Source organism: Homarus americanus, unplaced genomic scaffold, assembly GCF_018991925.1.
Source record: "Homarus americanus isolate GMGI-L3 unplaced genomic scaffold, GMGI_Hamer_2.0 scaffold30108, whole genome shotgun sequence".
NCBI lineage: Eukaryota > Metazoa > Arthropoda > Malacostraca > Decapoda > Nephropidae > Homarus > Homarus americanus.
The window spans coordinates 825,806-844,639 of NW_024748109.1; the positions used below are offsets into that span (position 1 = coordinate 825,806).

General features: G+C 35.7%; 1 protein-coding gene across 31 annotated transcripts in view; it reads left to right on the plus strand.

Moving 5' to 3' along the window:
- Positions 1-18,834, plus strand: part of LOC121880005 (ankyrin-2-like) — a 200,630-nt gene that overhangs the window by 77,780 nt on the left and 104,016 nt on the right. For 28 of the 31 annotated variants that reach the window (XM_042386902.1, XM_042386901.1, XM_042386908.1 and 25 more), the window contains exons 3-16: positions 497-629; positions 1,696-1,859; positions 2,438-2,722; positions 3,062-3,259; positions 3,564-3,690; positions 4,127-4,296; positions 4,758-4,955; positions 5,173-5,514; positions 5,739-5,924; positions 6,326-6,472; positions 6,801-6,922; positions 8,239-8,332; positions 8,688-8,871; positions 11,692-11,775. In XM_042386902.1, coding sequence (XP_042242836.1) covers positions 497-629; positions 1,696-1,859; positions 2,438-2,722; positions 3,062-3,259; positions 3,564-3,690; positions 4,127-4,296; positions 4,758-4,955; positions 5,173-5,514; positions 5,739-5,924; positions 6,326-6,472; positions 6,801-6,922; positions 8,239-8,332; positions 8,688-8,871; positions 11,692-11,775 — 2,434 coding nt within the window. Of the gene's footprint in view, positions 1-496; positions 630-1,695; positions 1,860-2,437; positions 2,723-3,061; positions 3,260-3,563; positions 3,691-4,126; positions 4,297-4,757; positions 4,956-5,172; positions 5,515-5,738; positions 5,925-6,325; positions 6,473-6,800; positions 6,923-8,238; positions 8,333-8,687; positions 8,872-11,691; positions 11,776-15,195; positions 15,355-18,834 lie in introns of those variants that run through there. The other 3 variants (XM_042386910.1, XM_042386935.1, XM_042386930.1) reach the window with 2 other exon arrangements.

Here is an 18,834-nt window from a genome sequence, read left to right on the forward strand (position 1 = left end):
ATTATTATTATTCTATTATAATTATAATTTTATTATTATTATTATTATTATGCCATTAAGGCTCATAACCATGACGTCATCTAATTAACCTGTCAACCGAAATTTAAGAGTGCAACCTTGACCTAATTTTCAAGGTCATTTGGTCATTGATAAACTGGACTGGTGAGGTTTTCAACGTTTGGTGATTTTGATTTTAGTGTAGTAACATGGTAGGTGTGTGTGTGTGTGTGTGTGTGACAGTTACATTGAACTCTTGGAAAAAATAGCAAAAGCCAGAATATCAAGTAAAATATTACACTTGTCAGGGAAGTATCAATAATGTTAACTATTTTGATTTTATAATGTAATGAACAAAGAGCAAATTTTCACTCCTATATTTTGAAAACCTGTCCTTGTATGTATGTATGTATTCAAACTTTTTCCATATAAATTTCAGGGAGTCATGTTTCTTGAGGAATTATTTTATTTATATGTTGTATTTTACCTTTTATTCCAGAATGGGTTGAACGCTCTCCATCTGGCCAGCAAGGAAGGACATGTGAACGTTGTGAGGGAGTTACTGCAGCGCGGCGCCAACGTCGATGCTGCTACCAAGAAGGGCAACACTGCTCTGCACATTGCTTCCCTTGGTATGATCATCAGCACCATGTAGGCCCCTTCACTAGTGCATTTACAGGGGCTCGTCAGGTTCTGTGGAGTGTGGCAGCCAGGAATCTCGCAATACAGTAGTAAACATGCTATGGAATCACGTTAAAACAATATTTAAACAAATATATCAGAGAATGTTTTGTGGAGTGTATATAACGAGCCCCTGTAAATGCACTAGTGAAGGGAACTGTACACTAGCAAAGGATATCTTAAACAATAAAATAAATCATCTTCACAATACAGTATACATACAGTACAAGAATTTCCAAGGAGCTATAGCAATGCAAACAAAAAACTTAGAAAATAATTATCCCCATCTTGCAGAATAGTCCATTACATTTTAAAACTTAACGGATGATTATGTACCCCTAAAATGCACCACACACGCACACCTTATTATTTTTACATCATCATAAGCTTATCTCTGTTATACACTACAGTACATTTTTTGTATATTTCCTCAGTAATACAGTATTGTCTTGAACCTTCCCCTAATGCATCCAACCTTCGTCATTTCCTCGAGCCATTTTGCAAGTAAATCATAATATTAAGCTTTTAGTTTCCACACAAGACTCTCCATTGTTGGTCTGATCCACTTATAATATGGCCTTCTTCTGTCATTTTATTGCCATGCTTTCACCAGTAATGTCCTATATAGTTAGGGGATCTCGACTCCCATAAACCTCTTAAGAGTTTTGCCTGGAATAAATCTATGATCTTTGAGTACTGAGGAGTTTTTTTCTTCATGATTCTATTGTATAGATCCAGTGGCTTCATATAGAAACCTTTGTTAGTGTTGATCAGATGGTTAAATAAGGCTTATAGCAGGTTCCCCGGTGTGAGTTCATGGAATAACTTAGGTTGAGCTGAGATTTATGAACCCTTGTAGAATTGTGTGTGTCTTGTCTGTGTGATGTGTGGAGTGTCGTATGTGTGTGTGTGTCGTATGTGTGTGTGTGTGTGTGTGTGTCTCCTTTTCCCATATGAAATACCTTCTCATAAACCTTCTCATATGTATGTAATGTAATGTAATTTTTAATGTTTCAGCTGGTCAGGAAGAGATTGTAAAGGTTCTCGTACTGCATCAGGCGCTGGTCAACATCCAGTCCCAGAATGGCTTCACTCCTCTCTACATGGCTGCACAGGAGAATCATGACTCCGTTGTGCGATTCCTCTTGGCTAACAATGCCAACCAGAGCCTTGCTACAGAGGTGAGAGAAGACATTATTTTTTTGTTTAAACAGTTAGTTGATATTTTGAAGTTACTGTGCCTCAACAACTAAGGTTTTTTAAGTGTGTGATAAGGTTAGTAATTACGTGTATCTAACTCCAGCAATTAAGAATTATGAGAGGTAGAATTCTGTAAACAGTTGGTAATGATACTCTGGGCTGTGAATGGCTCGTATGTTATTAAGAACTGCTTGACTAAGTGCATAGCTATAAGAGAGGATTTCATGGGTGATCTTCCATTCATTAACTTAATATTAAAACTTTTTACTCATTGAATTATCGTCTATGAGAAAATATGCCATTCCTTTTTTCAATTGGTTTTGGATTGCTTTTTTAATGACAAAAACTGTTCCCTCATTGACTTAAGGTTTTTGAGAAAACATTATTTCTTGGTGAAGAAAGGTCACGTAGTGATATTTTGTTTTCACAAATTATTTTGCTGGTTATGAAAACTCAGTTCCTTTGTTCAAGGTTTATGGAGGGACTTGCTGTATTTACTTACAAATTCAGCTTTGAGATTCTTCTTTTTTTAGTGTTTTATTAATTTCTTTATTCACAGGATGGGTTCACCCCATTGGCAGTTGCCCTACAACAGGGACACGACAAAGTTGTGGCAGTTTTGCTGGAAAACGATACACGAGGCAAAGTGCGCCTCCCTGCTCTTCACATTGCTGCTAAAAAGGACGACACAAAGGCTGCAGCACTGCTTCTCCACACTGACCACAACCCAGACGTCACCTCCAAGTCTGGGTTCACACCACTACACATTGCTGCTCACTATGGGAACGAAAACATTGCTAACCTCTTGATTCAGCGTGGGGCTGATGTCAATTATATTGCTAAGGTTAGTGAGATTTTTAAATGTTGTTTTTCAGATACTGTATTAAGATAAAATTTATCTAAAAAGTAATATACATATAGACTGAATCAACTATTAATTTTAATTATATCCATAATGAACTTTTTTTCAATGTTCATATCAGTACACTTGTACAGTACTGTACTGTATTAAGAATGTTTGTTGTAAAAAATTGTATGCACTATTTGGGATAGAATTTATTTTTGATACCTTATATTGGTACTTTTTCAATACCCTGTATACAGTAATTTGATATTTTTGAGGATTTTATTTTGATACTGATTAATTCGACGATAAATTCATTTTGATAATTTTCACCAACAGCACCAGATTACACCTCTGCATGTTGCCTCCAAATGGGGTAAAGGAAATATGGTGTCACTGTTGATAGATAAAGGAGCTAACTACGAGGCCAAGACCAGGGATGGCCTCACACCCCTCCACTGTGCTGCCAGATCAGGCCACGAGACTGTTGTTGATATGCTGCTGGAAAAAGGTGCACCAATTACTAGTAAAACCAAGGTGAGAATTGGAATTTAACTTACAGAATCAAAGTAAAAAGTTAACCATAATTGTAACTTTGAGATACATTACTAAACCCTCAATTGAGAATGACCTTAGAGAGATAGACGTGATAAGAGTATTGGCTTATAACTTACACTAAGAACTAGATAAGAGGTATGGTAATCTGAGAGAAAGAATTTATTAAAAATACAATAGAAGATTCATATAGTTTGTGGTTACAGGAAATGAGGTGTATTATATTATGGAGGTGTGTAATACCGTGATTTATTTTTTCTCTCTCTCTCTCTCTCTCTCGGAACAGAATGGGTTGGCTCCTCTTCATATGGCTTCACAGGGCGACCATGTTGACGCTGCTCGTATCCTCCTCTACCATAAGGCCCCTGTTGATGATGTAACAGTTGATTTCCTTACTGCTCTTCATGTTGCTGGTGAGACTGGCCGACAGACGTAGATTTTTAATGAAAGTTTGCCGTATTTTATTCTAAAGTCACATACGGTGAATTTTTATATTGGTGTGAAGAGACGCGTGTGAGTGTGTGTCCGTGTTTTATTTCCAGCCAGTTACGATGAATAAATCAAAGCAGGAAGTGTATTATAAGTTACAGTTTATGTGCTGTTAAATTGATGGAAGGAAAATTTTATGGTTAGGAAAGAATTACTGACTGACTGTTGCATATATTTTTATTTAAGAAGTTGGTGATATGAATACAATATGTTGTAGACAGACAATATATTATTATTTTTTACCATAGTTAAACCAGACAATATATTATTATTATTTGTCCATTTTAAAATTTATGTGTATTATTGAAATGAGATGTGATTTTATTTTTTTTCAACACTGCATTACAAAATCTATTTCAGCTCACTGTGGGCATGTGCGAGTGGCAAAGTTGCTGCTGGACCGTAAAGCTGATCCAAATTCTCGAGCTCTGAATGGCTTCACTCCTCTCCATATTGCTTGTAAGAAGAACCGTATCAAGGTGGTGGAGTTGCTCCTCAAACACGGTGCTAGCATTGAGGCTACTACGGAGGTAAGACTCGAGGCTTGGTCGAGAGGGTGACTTTGATTGTAATGTGACTCCTATAATGTGACTCCTATAATTTTACGAGTACAGTATTGATCATTTGTTATTAAATCTTATGGTAAACTGAGCACAAATTGGTGGTGCCATTGCAACAGTTGGTTAAGTATTTTAAGTCCCTTTATTTATATTTTCTCTTGCTCTTATCTGATGTCAATACTGGTCTTTCATCTTTTGTGTTTCTTTACCTTTTCTTTGTCTTTTAAAATGTTCCTCAGTAAATATACATCATCTGGTTATTAAAAGCAGATTGTCCACAACCTCTGAGACTTTCCCTGCACTTTGACCTCTATCTAGTGATTCTAACCCATCTGTAACTCCTTCCTCTTGTTACCAACCTCCCCCTCTTTGTATTATGAATTTTGAACTTATTTTAAGCAACCTCTCATTTTAATTTTCTCCTGGTACAGTCTGGTCTGACCCCTCTTCATGTTGCCTCCTTTATGGGCTGCATGAACATTGTGATCTACCTAATCCAACATGGAGCCTCTGCTGATGTGCCAACTGTGCGAGGAGAGACGCCACTCCACCTGGCTGCAAGAGCAAACCAAACAGACATCATCCGTATCCTACTCAGAAATGGTGCACAAGTGGATGCCAGAGCTCGAGTAAGTATTTAATTGTCGGTGTACTGAGATACTAGTCTGAGCTACGTGTGGACATTTAGCAACCAGCGTAGTGTTTTGTGATTTATGTATTGTAACAGAATGAAGAATATATAAACAGTATGTACTTATATTATTTTTTAAAGACTTTCCTTTACGGTTATTGTAGATGAATTTTAGTTGATTATTAATTATAAATATCATTTCCATCTTTTTTCAGGAACAGCAAACGGCTTTGCATATTGCTTCACGTCTGGGTAACAGTGATATTGTAGTGTTGTTACTGCAACATGGAGCAGCGGTTGATGCCACCACTAAAGACCATTACACAGCCTTGCACATTGCTGCTAAAGAAGGCCAGGAGGAAGTGGCCAGTGTTCTCTTGGAGCACGGTGCTTCCCTCACTTCAACAACAAAGAAAGGATTTACACCTCTCCACCTGGCTGCTAAATATGGTAACTTGAAGGTTGCTCGTCTCCTGCTTCAGAAGGACGCCCCTGTTGATGCCCAGGGCAAGAATGGTGTTACTCCACTTCATGTAGCAGCACATTATGACCATCAGGTGAGTAACATACAGTACTGCAATGAGCATTTTAACTGTTTCTGTGTGTATATATTATGTTGTTTTGCAGTGTTTTATTAATAGTATTTTACAAAATCACTGAAAAATTGTCAAAGAACTTGTAATCCTGTGAAGTGAGTCCAGGAAAGGGGAGAAAATAAATGTAGAGGTACAGTATTAGGAATAAAAAAAAAATTCTAGAACACTAATTTTGTTTTTTCCAGAATGTGGCTATGCTGCTGTTGGACAAGGGGGCCTCCCCACATGCTACAGCAAAGAATGGCTATACACCTCTTCACATTGCTGCTCGCAAGAACCAGATGGATATTGCTACAACACTTCTCGAGTATGAGGCCAAGGCTAATGCTGAATCCAAGGCAGGATTTACACCTCTTCATCTTAGCTCCCAGGTAGTGTATAATTTATTGTTATTTGTCAGATACAGTGTACCTGTATTATAGTTAATCCATATTAAAGTATACTGTACTGTACCTTATTTATCACTGGTTCCAGAAGATTCTGTTCTTACTAATTCACTACCGGTAGTTCTCTGGGAACCTTTGCTGGAGAAGTTTTATAATCTATATTTTGGTTGTTCTTTAGCACAATTATTTTATTGTCTTTGACCATAAGTATGATGGGAAAACTTTTTGCCTGGGTTTTCATGATGTAACTCTGCAAAATTGAATTACCATGACTCAGAATCTAACAGACATTTCCAGACTATGACTCAGAATTTAACAGACATTTTCAGAATACAGTGCAGTTTTTAACCTCAGATGTGTGAAAAATATCTTCTTTTATTTTTCAGGAGGGTCATACAGACATGGCAACTCTGCTGATTGAACACAAGGCTCCACCCGGTGCTTGTGCTAAGAATGGCTTGACGCCACTACATTTGTGTGCGCAGGAGGATCGTGTCAATGTTGCTGCCATCTTAGTCAAGCACCGAGCTCAGGTGAGACTTCACTTAATGGTGACTTAAAAATTGTAATTGAATTTTGAAAAGGACGGTATATATATATATATATATATATATATATATATATATATATATATATATATATATATATATATATGTATGTATTACCAGGTATTAAACTTCTTAATCAACTATACATTCCATATTATGTTTTTTCTCTTGTGATAATATTGCCTAGGTTGTATATACTCTGTATAGTATTTACAATTAATTTATAAAGTGGTATGAACCTGTGTAATCATTAAAATATTCCATTAAACAGATTTCTTAATGATTATTTCATTTTATTTTATTTTATTTAAAGATTGATCCAGAAACAAGGGCCGGATACACACCACTTCATGTTGCCTGTCACTTTGGCCAGATGAATATGGTGCGCCTCCTGTTGAAACATGGAGCCAAGGTCGACTCCACCACTCAGCTTGGGTTAGTCATATTTTATGTACTGTTTTAACAGCAACACAAAGTTTGCTTTGGGGATTTTAAACTCTCTGGAGCTGTATGTTAAGGTTAAGTTGGAATGAGGAGTGGCGTGTGATACGAGTATGTTGTGTTTTAAGTGTCTAGTGGTGGCTGTGGCAGGAGCTTGGGTGGCTCTGAGGATCTTCACGGGATGATTGGGAGTAAGTCTGATGATGCAATGAGTTATACGACGCCAACACACAAATTACTAGGATAAAGATGGCGGAACATGGGCTATGTTTTTTGCATTAGATTCCGGATGGATGATTCAGTATGAGATAATAAAGATAGAATTCATTTTATCACACATCCACTTCAGAAAATCTTTATCATTTTTACTACTTTTTTATACAAGATAAAGTTTGATAATATATCCTGGTATCTATGTAAGACAAACAGTATTGATTCAATACATCTCACCCAAATTGATCCCTGATTGCATGTGTCCCTGTGAAAGTGTAGCACCGACACCATTTCTGGGACAAGATGATATTGAGTACCCGATAACCTCCTCACCCAAGAGATAGAGAGATTAGATTACCACTGTGTGGCTGGGAAGTGCCAGTGTCATTATACCTTCTGGCTTGTAAACATTACTAGTGGGAGAGCTGCTGGAAATACTGCTGTTAGGTGTCAGATTTTCATAGCCCCAAATCGTAAAATAATGGATTTTGTTTTGTGTAAGTTTATAGTTTTTTCTTTTTGTGAAATTTGAGATGTAAAAGAGTAATTGGCATTATTTTCTTTAAAAGAGATTGGTGGTATTACATGTTCCAGAAATATATGACAGTTGGTGGGATAAAGTTCAATTTCAGTGTAAAAGTGGCAATGTATCGTAGAAATTAAGTAATAAAAATTTTAAATGACAGGTAAAGGAGAAAGTAAGTATCCTGTACTGTATTTATAGACTGTAAAAGAGAATTGTTTGAGTAAAATACAGTACAGAGACTCTATGAGGAGTGATAACTATGTGTGGAATATTGAAAAATTGAATAAAGTTCGTTGAAAGTGTTTTTGAGGTTATTGTAAAACTAAGTCGCATAAACCTTGACACATACAAGATTAGTCTCCCTGATATGGAAAGTTTTTCCTAATATTTTTGTTTAGTAATGGAAATGTCATGATACAAGGATTACAATTTAAAACCTTACATACTGAAGGTTTAATTGTAAAGGCATATAGAGTCACGAGATTAGTTTTTATTCCTATTGTAGTTTGAAGAAAAGACTACAGGTAGTTACACTTATAAGACGATAAACTTATTTCTTCCCGACCAACAGGTACACGCCACTCCACCAGGCAGCTCAACAAGGCCATACCCAGATTGTAAATTTGCTGCTTGAGAACAAGGCTGAACCGAACACAGAGACAAACGTGAGTAAATTCGTGTGTCCAGCAGAGTAACGTTTGGTATATACTATATTGTAGTATATCCAAGAGAGAGAGAGATTCCATTTGTGTGTTTTTGTGTTTTAACTTTTGTATTTATCTAATTTTTTCCACCATAAAGATATTGTTTTTGTTTTTTATTATGTGTGACTTCCTCTAACAAAAGTATGTAGGTATCATATGCTTTCTTGGATAGGGGGAAAGTGCTTTTTTTTTTAGTAGAGTAACAAAAGTATGTTGGACTAGGTATGATATGTTCTTCTCAGCTATGGAGGAGGTGATGTTTTTTTTTAGATTATTGGTCACGGGATACTTAATGGCAGTTTGTCTTCTGACGCAGGACGGCAAGACGGCGCTCAGCATTGCTCAGCGTCTCGGCTACATCTCCGTGGTCGAGACGTTGAAGATCGTAACGGAGACGACCATCAACACCACCACCACCACAGTCACCGAGGAGAAGTACAAGGTGGTCGTGCCGGAGACCATGCACGAGACCTTTATGAGCGAGTCCGAGGATGAAGGAGGTAAGTCGGTGGTTGTTAATTCTTACAGGAGTTTATGTTTTATCTTATCACCTATTTTCTCCATTGGGAACTTTTTTTTTTTTTGGGATGGAAGTATTTGTTTGGAGTGTCTGTAGCGTCACTATTTTTATCAGTTTTCTATGTTCACTAGTTACAGATTTAGATTTTGGTGGATTATTTTTATTACAAGACATTATTTTATTTTATTTGGATGGAGAGATGCGTCAGTGGTGGTGTGACGTCAATGAAAACAGGAAAAATTGTTTGTCGGAAATTAGTAAAACAAAAACAAAACACTACTGTGGTTTTAAGGGTTCACGTTTTCTTGGTTTCTGTGACATTTCATCTCTGTATTTTATTCTGTGTGATGGTTAATTTACAATTCCATAGATATTTTTGTTTTGGCCTTATGCAGACATGATAATCACATCATTTATTGTTGCTGGGAATGTCTAGGTTGGTCGACTTGTAGGTGGAGTCATCATTGTACAGTATTTATTTCCTTACATGTCTTCATGTTCTTTGAGTGATAGTGAGTTGCTGTGGACATCAGTGCATCAGAAATGCATTTTATACATTATTTTTATTTATTCCGTACCATAATGGGAACAAAAAGCATTATTAAGTTCAGTATATAGAATAAAGCCATGATGGTATACATACATATGTACTTGTATGCACACTCAGACACATGCACACACAGATCCACGTAGACTGTACCTTTTCAATAAGCCATTATCTATTTGTATTACTATTATTAGACACACAGACACATACCTTAACACCTTTTCATTAGCATGTGAGAGTTTTGTGCTACAGGAAAGTACTTGTTAGTGTTCTAGGCCTTGGAGGCAGGATAGTTACTCTTGTGTGTGACAGCTAGGGTGTGTTGTGCTACTGCAGTCCTAATGAGCTCTAGTACAGAACTGTACTGTCCATGTTTGATAACCATCTTGAGTGCAGATTTTGAATGCTTTTTGTTATTTCCTTCACAAGTTTTCTTTAACACTACTGTAGTTTGATGACCAAGTTTGGGGTCACGTTTTTAACACTTCATTGTTTGAAACAAAGTTTTTAGGGTTTCTTATTATTTTAAGCATTTTGTTGTGGTTTTGAAAAATATGACTCATTATTTTGTTTATATGAATGACACAGTGACTGGCACACATGACGTCTTCTTTTGTTTCTTTTTTATTTTAATAATTCTGTTAATGCTTTGTGATAACTGCTGTTGCAAAATTAAGGCATGTATTTAGTCTGCTATTTAACCAGAAGATATAATTATCACAAATTAAATTTTTTTTCCTTTTGCATGTTAGGCATGGCTTTAAAATTTTACATTTACATTCACATTTCAATTTGGTCAAGTTTTTAATATGTCATAAACATATGATTGTACATTACGCAGTATGCGGCAGTTTTAGTCTAACCAGCTTCTTAATTTGACAACTACAAATGGAGCAAAATTAGTTTATAGATTTGCACTATTATTAAATAGCTAAGCTTAAGCATGTCATTACCTCTTTATAAGAGGTGTAGTGATTACTGTAGAATTGATGATTCCAAATAAAAATGTATGCATGCAAGAGCAACAGTGCAAGGCATTCTCAAGAATCATCACCATCAAAAAGGGTAAGGTGGAGCCATTACTCTAAACCGACTTGACAAGTGACAGCATCTTGACAAACTGTAGATAGAAGTTGCTTGTGCTGCTCATTATCTTTTGTATATGTCAAGTTGTGTAGTATTTCAGGAGTGCTTGTATTATACTTGTGTAGGTCACAAGTTGTTCATCTCTCACAGCTGATTACATATATATTGAGTAGGTTGACAAGTCAGCACTCATAACTCTGGTAGTGTAAATTTTGCCTCTTGTCACTGGACACAAGTTATGACCTAAGATTTTCAAATGCATATGTTTTATTTGTTCAGAATTTGATAATTATTAGCTTATTTGTTAGACTAATGACTTTGAAAGTTACTCTAACTATTTGATATGTACCGTAGTTAAGCCTTGTTTCATTGGTTCTCTGAAAATAATCACCCTACTCATGAGAAGTCATTGCCATTGTCAAAATTAAGTAGATTCAATAAATTTCACTTAAATACAATAACCATTAGTTGCATTATTTGAGCTTGAAGTATTTTATTTTGGGTTTATATGTTGTCTAAATTTTGAGAAAGCAGTAGCTCAAACTCTTATATAATTGTGTGGTTAAACAGTATTGTGTGTTGCTGTCAGCTGTAATATTATTTCTCTATTGTTTTGTGTTTAATTTGATAATGAATACTGCACAGTTTTGTAATATATTGGATGAATGTATTGATAAAGCAGTGACTCCTTGTAAACATTGCAAGATGCATGATGTTCTAACCGACTAATATTGTATCTAGTTAATAACATGATTTAGGGGAACTTATTTGCTGAAACTGTAATATTTTGGGTGTAAGTCTTACACTAAAGGCATGAAGGAAGTGGAGAAGAGACAGAATGACCTTTATGAAAACTGACACTTTTAATGTGCTTGATGAAGTTCTTTGTATATTTATGGATTAATAAGGTGTACAATATGTCATATAATCATATAAAAAAACGAGCTAGAGTAACTCGTCTTATGTTAGTCGTTAAAGCTCATATGATGCTGCTAATATTGTGTATGTTGATAGTGTAGAATGCTTGATTGTAAGTGACCAATACAGTAACAAACTATTTCAAATTTCATCAAGCACAATCAGACAGACATAGACGTAGCTGTGACAACAGTTCAGAAAACTGTTGCTGACTAACCCTTGTCCGTTGTGGGTGTTGTTTGTGTCCAGGTGACGACACTATGGTCTCCTCCATGTTTGGTAAGCAGCAGCACGTCACGCTCCCGTTCTATGAAGGACAGTTACGCTACACCAGTAAGTCTTCACTAGGAATGATATACCGTCACTGTAGTTCCATATATTGGTTGTAGAAAATACAGGAAAAGTCTATAACAGTTGTTACAAAATGTGGGGCAAGTTGGATAACTGACTCTTTCAGCAACCAAATACTGTACTGTACAGCTTTCATTGGGATTTATCATGTCATGAGTGGTAGGGTATTATACAGTACCATACTGTACTGTCTTATGAGCACTTGCCTTATGTTTTTTAATTGGTTCCCGATTTCTCCTGTATTTATGAGAATTATATGTGCATGATTTGGATATATGATTATGCATTAGTATACGGTGTTTTGCATGAGGAAAAAACAAACACAGGAAGTATTAAGCTGCCAACACGAGTTTCTTCAGTACAGTACTACATGTATACAGATATGACAGATAATTAAGTCTCCTTGTGTCATATTCTGGTAGCTACACATGAGATCAATGGTCAGTATAATTAAGCTTTTGACTGTTGCATGCGTATGTAGAGATCTGAAAGTGCTGTAGTTTATTGTAGTGTAACAATCTCATTTTATATACAAAGCAAATGTCTACAATTTAGGAGTAAGGGATCAGGACTGTAAACTAAAGGGATATCAAGGAATGGGCCACTTAACATATTTATATTAGCAATTTAATTTTTGATTGTATGATAATTTCATTCATTTCCATACAGGTTACCAGTTTAGTTTGTTGTCTCCATAGAACAGTTGGTAGAACATTTATCCTTTGAAAATTTCTGGTCTCGGGCTTGTTTCTCGACTGAAGTAGAGGATTAAGTTACCTCCTTTTGCACTCGGATAAACCTGAGTACAGTATACATGATTGAGTGTGCTTTCTGATGGTTGAACAGTCCTTTATTGGACAAGCATCTTGCATCAGGGGCTCAGCATCTGTCCAGCTACCTTGCTTCATAGCAGGAAAAATAGGCAAGGAAAGTTGGGTTATCGTGAGTGCATATAGTAAGTGATAAGACCAAGACACAGAGAGGTTATGGGAAGACCTGAATAAACTGCATTGAAAACTACTAGAAAGTGAGTGACAAAGAGGAGGGGGGAGTTTAAGTGCAAGAGATGATGATAGGGAAGGAGAGGAGGAGGATTCTGGGAAAAAATCAAAATGGGGAGACTGATAGGTGTGTATACTGAGAAAGGGTTGACTGCGATGAACAGACGGCTTCAAAATAAAGTTCAAGTCATGGTGGTCAGATAATGGAGAATTTAGAGAACGGTAAACTGAACTGTATAGTATATTGATTGATGTGACTGTGCAATGGTGGAATGTCACACTGTGTCTGTCCATTATTGATTGAAGGATGATTAATAGTTGGAGGGAAGGTTCATAGTGAAAGGGGATCCAAAGAATTCAGGTAATAATAGCTAAAACACTGCCCAAAAAAGGGATATAGGTAAAAGGTATAAAGATAAGATTGAGATAAGGTGGATGGATCTCTGTACATGGGAGTAGAGTAAAAGGGGAACATCTCATGAGTGCAGTTGATGTGTGTGTGTGTGTGGGGGGGTGGGGGGGGGTACAAGGAAATAGGAAAAATTTTGAGGGAATAGTGTGATGAGAGGACAGCAATGTACAGTAAGGAGATGAGAAGGGCATATGAGTCGGTTACAAGAGAGAAGTGACAGAGGAAGTGACAATTACAGGGAAGGAGGGAGCATTGAATGCTTTCCAGAGTTTTTATAGGAAATATTAATGGTTTGTTAGGAAGGAAGAAGAGTGAAGGAGTGACATCAAATGAAGGGAGAGTATGTGCTTGAGTCTGGCCACTGTTTGTTATAGCAGGAGATGGCTTGAATGAGTGGAAAAAAAGACGCACTTAACATCTGATCTGTTAAGGTAATGGCAGTGGACTTAGACATCTTCGTGTTATTGAGAACTGCCCTTGTCATGCTGAAATCTAATAAATATGAACTCCATCACTTGATTTCTCAGTACTAATCGTATGTGCCCAAATGTTTGTCACAGGAAATCCAGATTATAATACAAAAATACCTGATAAAACCTAACTTAACCTAATCACTTGTCATTTCTTCAACACATATCCAACATGATGTCTTGTACTTTTCTGCAAATACCTTTCCAGATGTTTACCTGTGATTCTCTTAATTATTCAACATATCTTGATATTTTCAGCTGTATATAACTTAACAGCACATCTTTTACAGTCCCCACTTCCCCCAACACTTTATTACAGTACTCCGATACATTTTCCAGCTCTTTTATTATTTCCATTATAAAAAGAACTTCCTTTATGACACTCCTAATCTTATAAAGTATTATGTCACATCTCCAACAGTCTGACACACACTTCTAAGAGGTTTAGTAAACAGGTTCAATACTATTGTTTCGTTTGCTCCACCTGTGGTATTTTATATATTTATTCTTTTAGTATATCTTCAATATTTCTTTTAACACTATCTAATTTTTTCTTATCACCTATATTAACTTCACCATTTCTGTATTTTTTCCATCTAAATCTTCACAAAGTCACATATCTAACTCAACAACATATTGGAACACATACTTCTCTATCCTACAAAAGTAATACTGTATTGTAATCCTATTCTCAAAATGTCATACCTTCTGTTGTCACTTGTTTTCCCACACTTTTCTTTTGGGCAGATTATCTTCACAGTTCATTGATAAATTTTTCTTGTAATTTTATCTGTTGGTTTATTGACACCAAGAAAAATCCCCAAACATTATGGACCCAAGTGTGTAAGCCAAAGTGTTCTCTCATCATAACACTAAACATTATACTATGAATATTAGTGCTCACAAGCCATGTTTAAGAATCTATGCATGTTGATTAGTGAAGTAAATGCAATAAGTTTATAATTTCTTAAACTGTATAGGAGTAAAACCATTTTATTATAAAAGGAAGACATTTTTTAGTCAAGAAATATTAGTACACTAGAGTGAAACCGTTAAATGGCGTTTTTCATATATTTACGCCTTTATATCTTGTTTGCATTTTTATTTAGTATATTTATCCAGTTGATTCAGTAACTTTGGCAATATGTTCTCAAGCATAATAAGTGTAATAAGTCCTTTGTATACAGTAGATACTTAGGTCTGAAAGTTTAATCAGAATAAGAAAAACTGCCAATGAGACCATCTTGTGTTTAACTTATACAGTTTAAGGATTGCATCATGAATGGCTATAAATTAGTTGTTAGTGAATACAGCATGAGAGATGACTAGGATGACTTGATGTTATTTTTTTAGTTCTAAGAGAAACCCCATCAACGCTACACGTTTGTTTATGTTAATGTGAGTCCGTGGGTTTTGGGTGGTGGTGGTGGTCATTGTGCTTGGTGGAGATAAGGGCATTCAGATTACGCTTATCTAATTTATCAGGTGTAGTATTGGCTTTTGTAGTGTGTCCCCAGGCTTGTAAGTGACAGCCAGGATTTTCTTAGTGTTTAAGAGTCAACTGAGTTTTATATGGTTGCTCTCTACGCTGGTCAAGGGGTGTACTGTAGTTGTGTAGGGAGGCTGGTGCTTAACTGATCTCACTACGACTATGAAAGGAGCGCATCTCTAGTACCAGGTGTGCTTTATTCATATGTTGTTGTATTTTAAGTTTATTGATTGTATATACAGTATATATATATGTTTATAAAGTAAGTGTATGCACATTATTTTTCTAATGTTATATTCTATCCACTGTTTGGAAATTTTTATAGCCTGCAATAAATGACTGTGTTTGAAATTGTGTGTGTGTTTATCGGTATATGAATGTTTGTGTCTGCATGCATGTGTGTGTACCGGTATGTGAATGTATATAGTATGTGTAAAAAAGTGAGTGTGTTGGAAGGAAGGGTTTCACTGATGAAGGCTGAGATGGTATGTGACTGGGAGATCAGACGAGTCAATCGCTCTTTGCACTCATGTTAGTGTAGTGTGCAGTTTAGAAGGAAAATTACAAATGTTAGTGTGCGTATGTGTGTGTGAGGAGAAAGTCGATAGAAATGTGAACAAAAGTGGTGAAAACAAATGAACAGAGACATAAAAGAAATAATAATAGCTTGAATGGAGATAATATAGAGGAAGGAGTGTGTGTTAGTTATCTATCAGTGGGCGTGCTTGCATGTGGAATGATAAGTGATGCCCCACAGAGTAATGGAAGGAAGGAGAAGTAATGTATTAGATAGAATGAGATATATATGGGGAGAGAACTGTCGTAGGAGTTAAAGAAGGGCATGTATAGGGATATTATTTTATTGATTACATTATATTACATTTGGTATGGTTAGAGAGCATGGTATTGAGTGATTATTTTTTGGGGGGGGAGGAAGGACTACTGCTGATGGGTGGTGCTGGCTCATGTAAAGCCTCTGGGATAAAGAAGATTTACGGACTTTTACGTGAGTCAGAATGAATGAATGAATGAATGATTACAAATGAATGGAAAAAATGTGTGTGTGTGTGTGTGTGTATTTTCTCTGGTAACTCGCATCTGTTTCCTGCATTAAGTGGGCCTAGGCTTAAAGAAACTGTATATATATGAGTTTATACACTTAGGAGTTATAAATACAGTATAATTCTTTCTTGTTTTGTAGGCTGTTTATTCACATTCATTTCCTTCCCCAGAATTAACCAGATAATAACTGAAATAATTACTTAGGAATTATTTTGTGTATCTTGTGCTATGCCATTTTATGTTGTTGTTATTCATGTTATTCTTAATGTTTTTTATATGTATTTTCATTGGATGGTTTAATACATGTGCATCATAATGTTTAATGTTTTATTACAGTTCATTGTATTTAAACTTTTATAGATGTAACCTAAGTTATTATGTAAGAGGAGACTATTTTCTGTATGTCTCTTGTATGCACAGTATACAGTATACCTTTTATGTATAATGGAAGCCCCTGCTATGTCACAGTACTATACTGTAATGTGTCCTTACATTGTACATGATATTGCCAACTGCAATTCCAGTGGCATTTAAACGTATGAAAAAAAAATGGGTTGCATTCTGAGTCCTCAAAGTCCGTGACACATGAGGCATTTTGGGTCAGTCTGCAGCCAATGTGATATTTACAAGTTACCCTGGAGACAGTATAGCGTGTGCACAGGATGGCACCAACACTGTGAATAATGCAGTTATGTTCACCAGTGTCTGCATACTCAGTGGCATGCTTGGTCGAGCGAGCCAAGGGTCTGCATACTTCGAGGTTCTTACAATAGACATTTCCTGTAACTAAAGGTGTTAGAAGGCACTTACTTAGTTGACTTACACTGAATGAAAAGAAATTCTAAATAAAAATTCCATTAACTCACAGACTTATATGAATTTTTATAGAATCTTTGTCTTGTTCTTTATGGTAAATTATTATCTCCTTGACTGGCATTAAGTAAACTAATCTGGTGAAGATAGTATGACCAAAATTTTTTATTTCCTATTTGAATGTAATTTAGTTTGACAGCCAGTTAGATACATTCTTATGTCTTCAGTTATGAGGAATATTCGTCTGGATCTCAGTCAGCCAGTGATCACAAGGGTCCCGGCCAGACCAGAGATATACCCTGGACCAGTGTGTCTCATGTGGCTGGAACTACAGCCTGTTATTGTTTCAACCAATAACATTATTATAGTAGTCAACTGTGTTTAATTATTTTCATTTAATAATATCCTGCTTAAATGAAATTAAATTGAAAAAAAAAAGGTGAATCATACAGTATTCAGGTTTATGTAACATACACTCGTACATAGGGCAAGTTAGGAATTTTTTATTTATTCGGTAAAATAATTTTGTAAGGTATTTGAATTTGTTACATGTTTTATTTTCAGTTAATTAAAATTTCAAAACTATTTTCATTAAAGTGAAGTTTGAGATAGGTTGGAAGGTTTCACTGGATACTGCAGACTGTGTTAGTTCCAGTACTCTCGTGTGAAGTCCTTAATTAGTTTACTGAGAAATTTTGAATGATGATGTTCATGGCTGTTATATAGCAGAGGCTTCTTATACAGTACTGTACCATTATATATACTGTAACTGTATATACATTTGTGTGTGAATGTGTGTGCTTGGTGATTTCTATTCTTTAGTATTATTATTTAAACTCTGGTTCCATATCATATACTTAACTTAAATTTTCTATGATGTGCTGAGAGAGGGTAGCAAAGAGTCACATACTGAGGGTTTGTAGTGAGGATAAGACATTTATCAAAGATTTATCTTTTAATATCTTTCATTTTAATTGAGTCAATACAGCAACTTTAAGGAGATCTTTTTTGCCGGCTGTTGATTTATTTACAGGCCCTAATACAAGTTTAAGTTCAGTGAGGTAAAGTCAAAGATAAGATTCTCATGATCTTGTCCAGCAATAGTTCAGGGTGAGACGAGGGTTTTTTATTTGTTATTTGTAGCATATCATCTCTTGCTGCTACTCGGAGATCCCTTATGTAGTGTTTATTGGCTGTGTTATCCCAGTAATATTTAATTATTCTTATATTAAATGTTAAATGTCTCCTCTGATGGCTAGGAATGTGATCAAACTAGTGGGTTTCAGACCATTATTATTATTATTATTATTATTATTATTATTATTATTATTATTATTATTATCTTATTATGGCAAGTAGATATTGTTGTTTGCCTTAAGTTCATACACCTCATTGTAGTATTTTATAATTTACATATGCATTGGGTGACTCATGTACAGTACAGTCAGGCGAACAGTTTGACAATTACTTCATATGTTTGACTGGGACTAAATTGTAGAAATTCCAGAGAGACTGTTTTATATTTTTCAACAAGACCATGGCCCCTGGGAAAAGAGGATACTGTACTTGGAGGCATCAGTTACCAGTCAGGCTCAAAACCGAGTGTTCGTCATTATGGTAACACGTGCAATCTGCTATCCATATACGTATGTCACTGGTTATAAAGTAGTCAACACGATCAACACACTTACTTTCAGCCATTTGGCCACGCTGATTGGACAACTTCATGTCATACTCCGTGTGTTTTAGCAGCTAAGTTTTTTCTCTGACACATTTTGAACACTTTATCTCGGG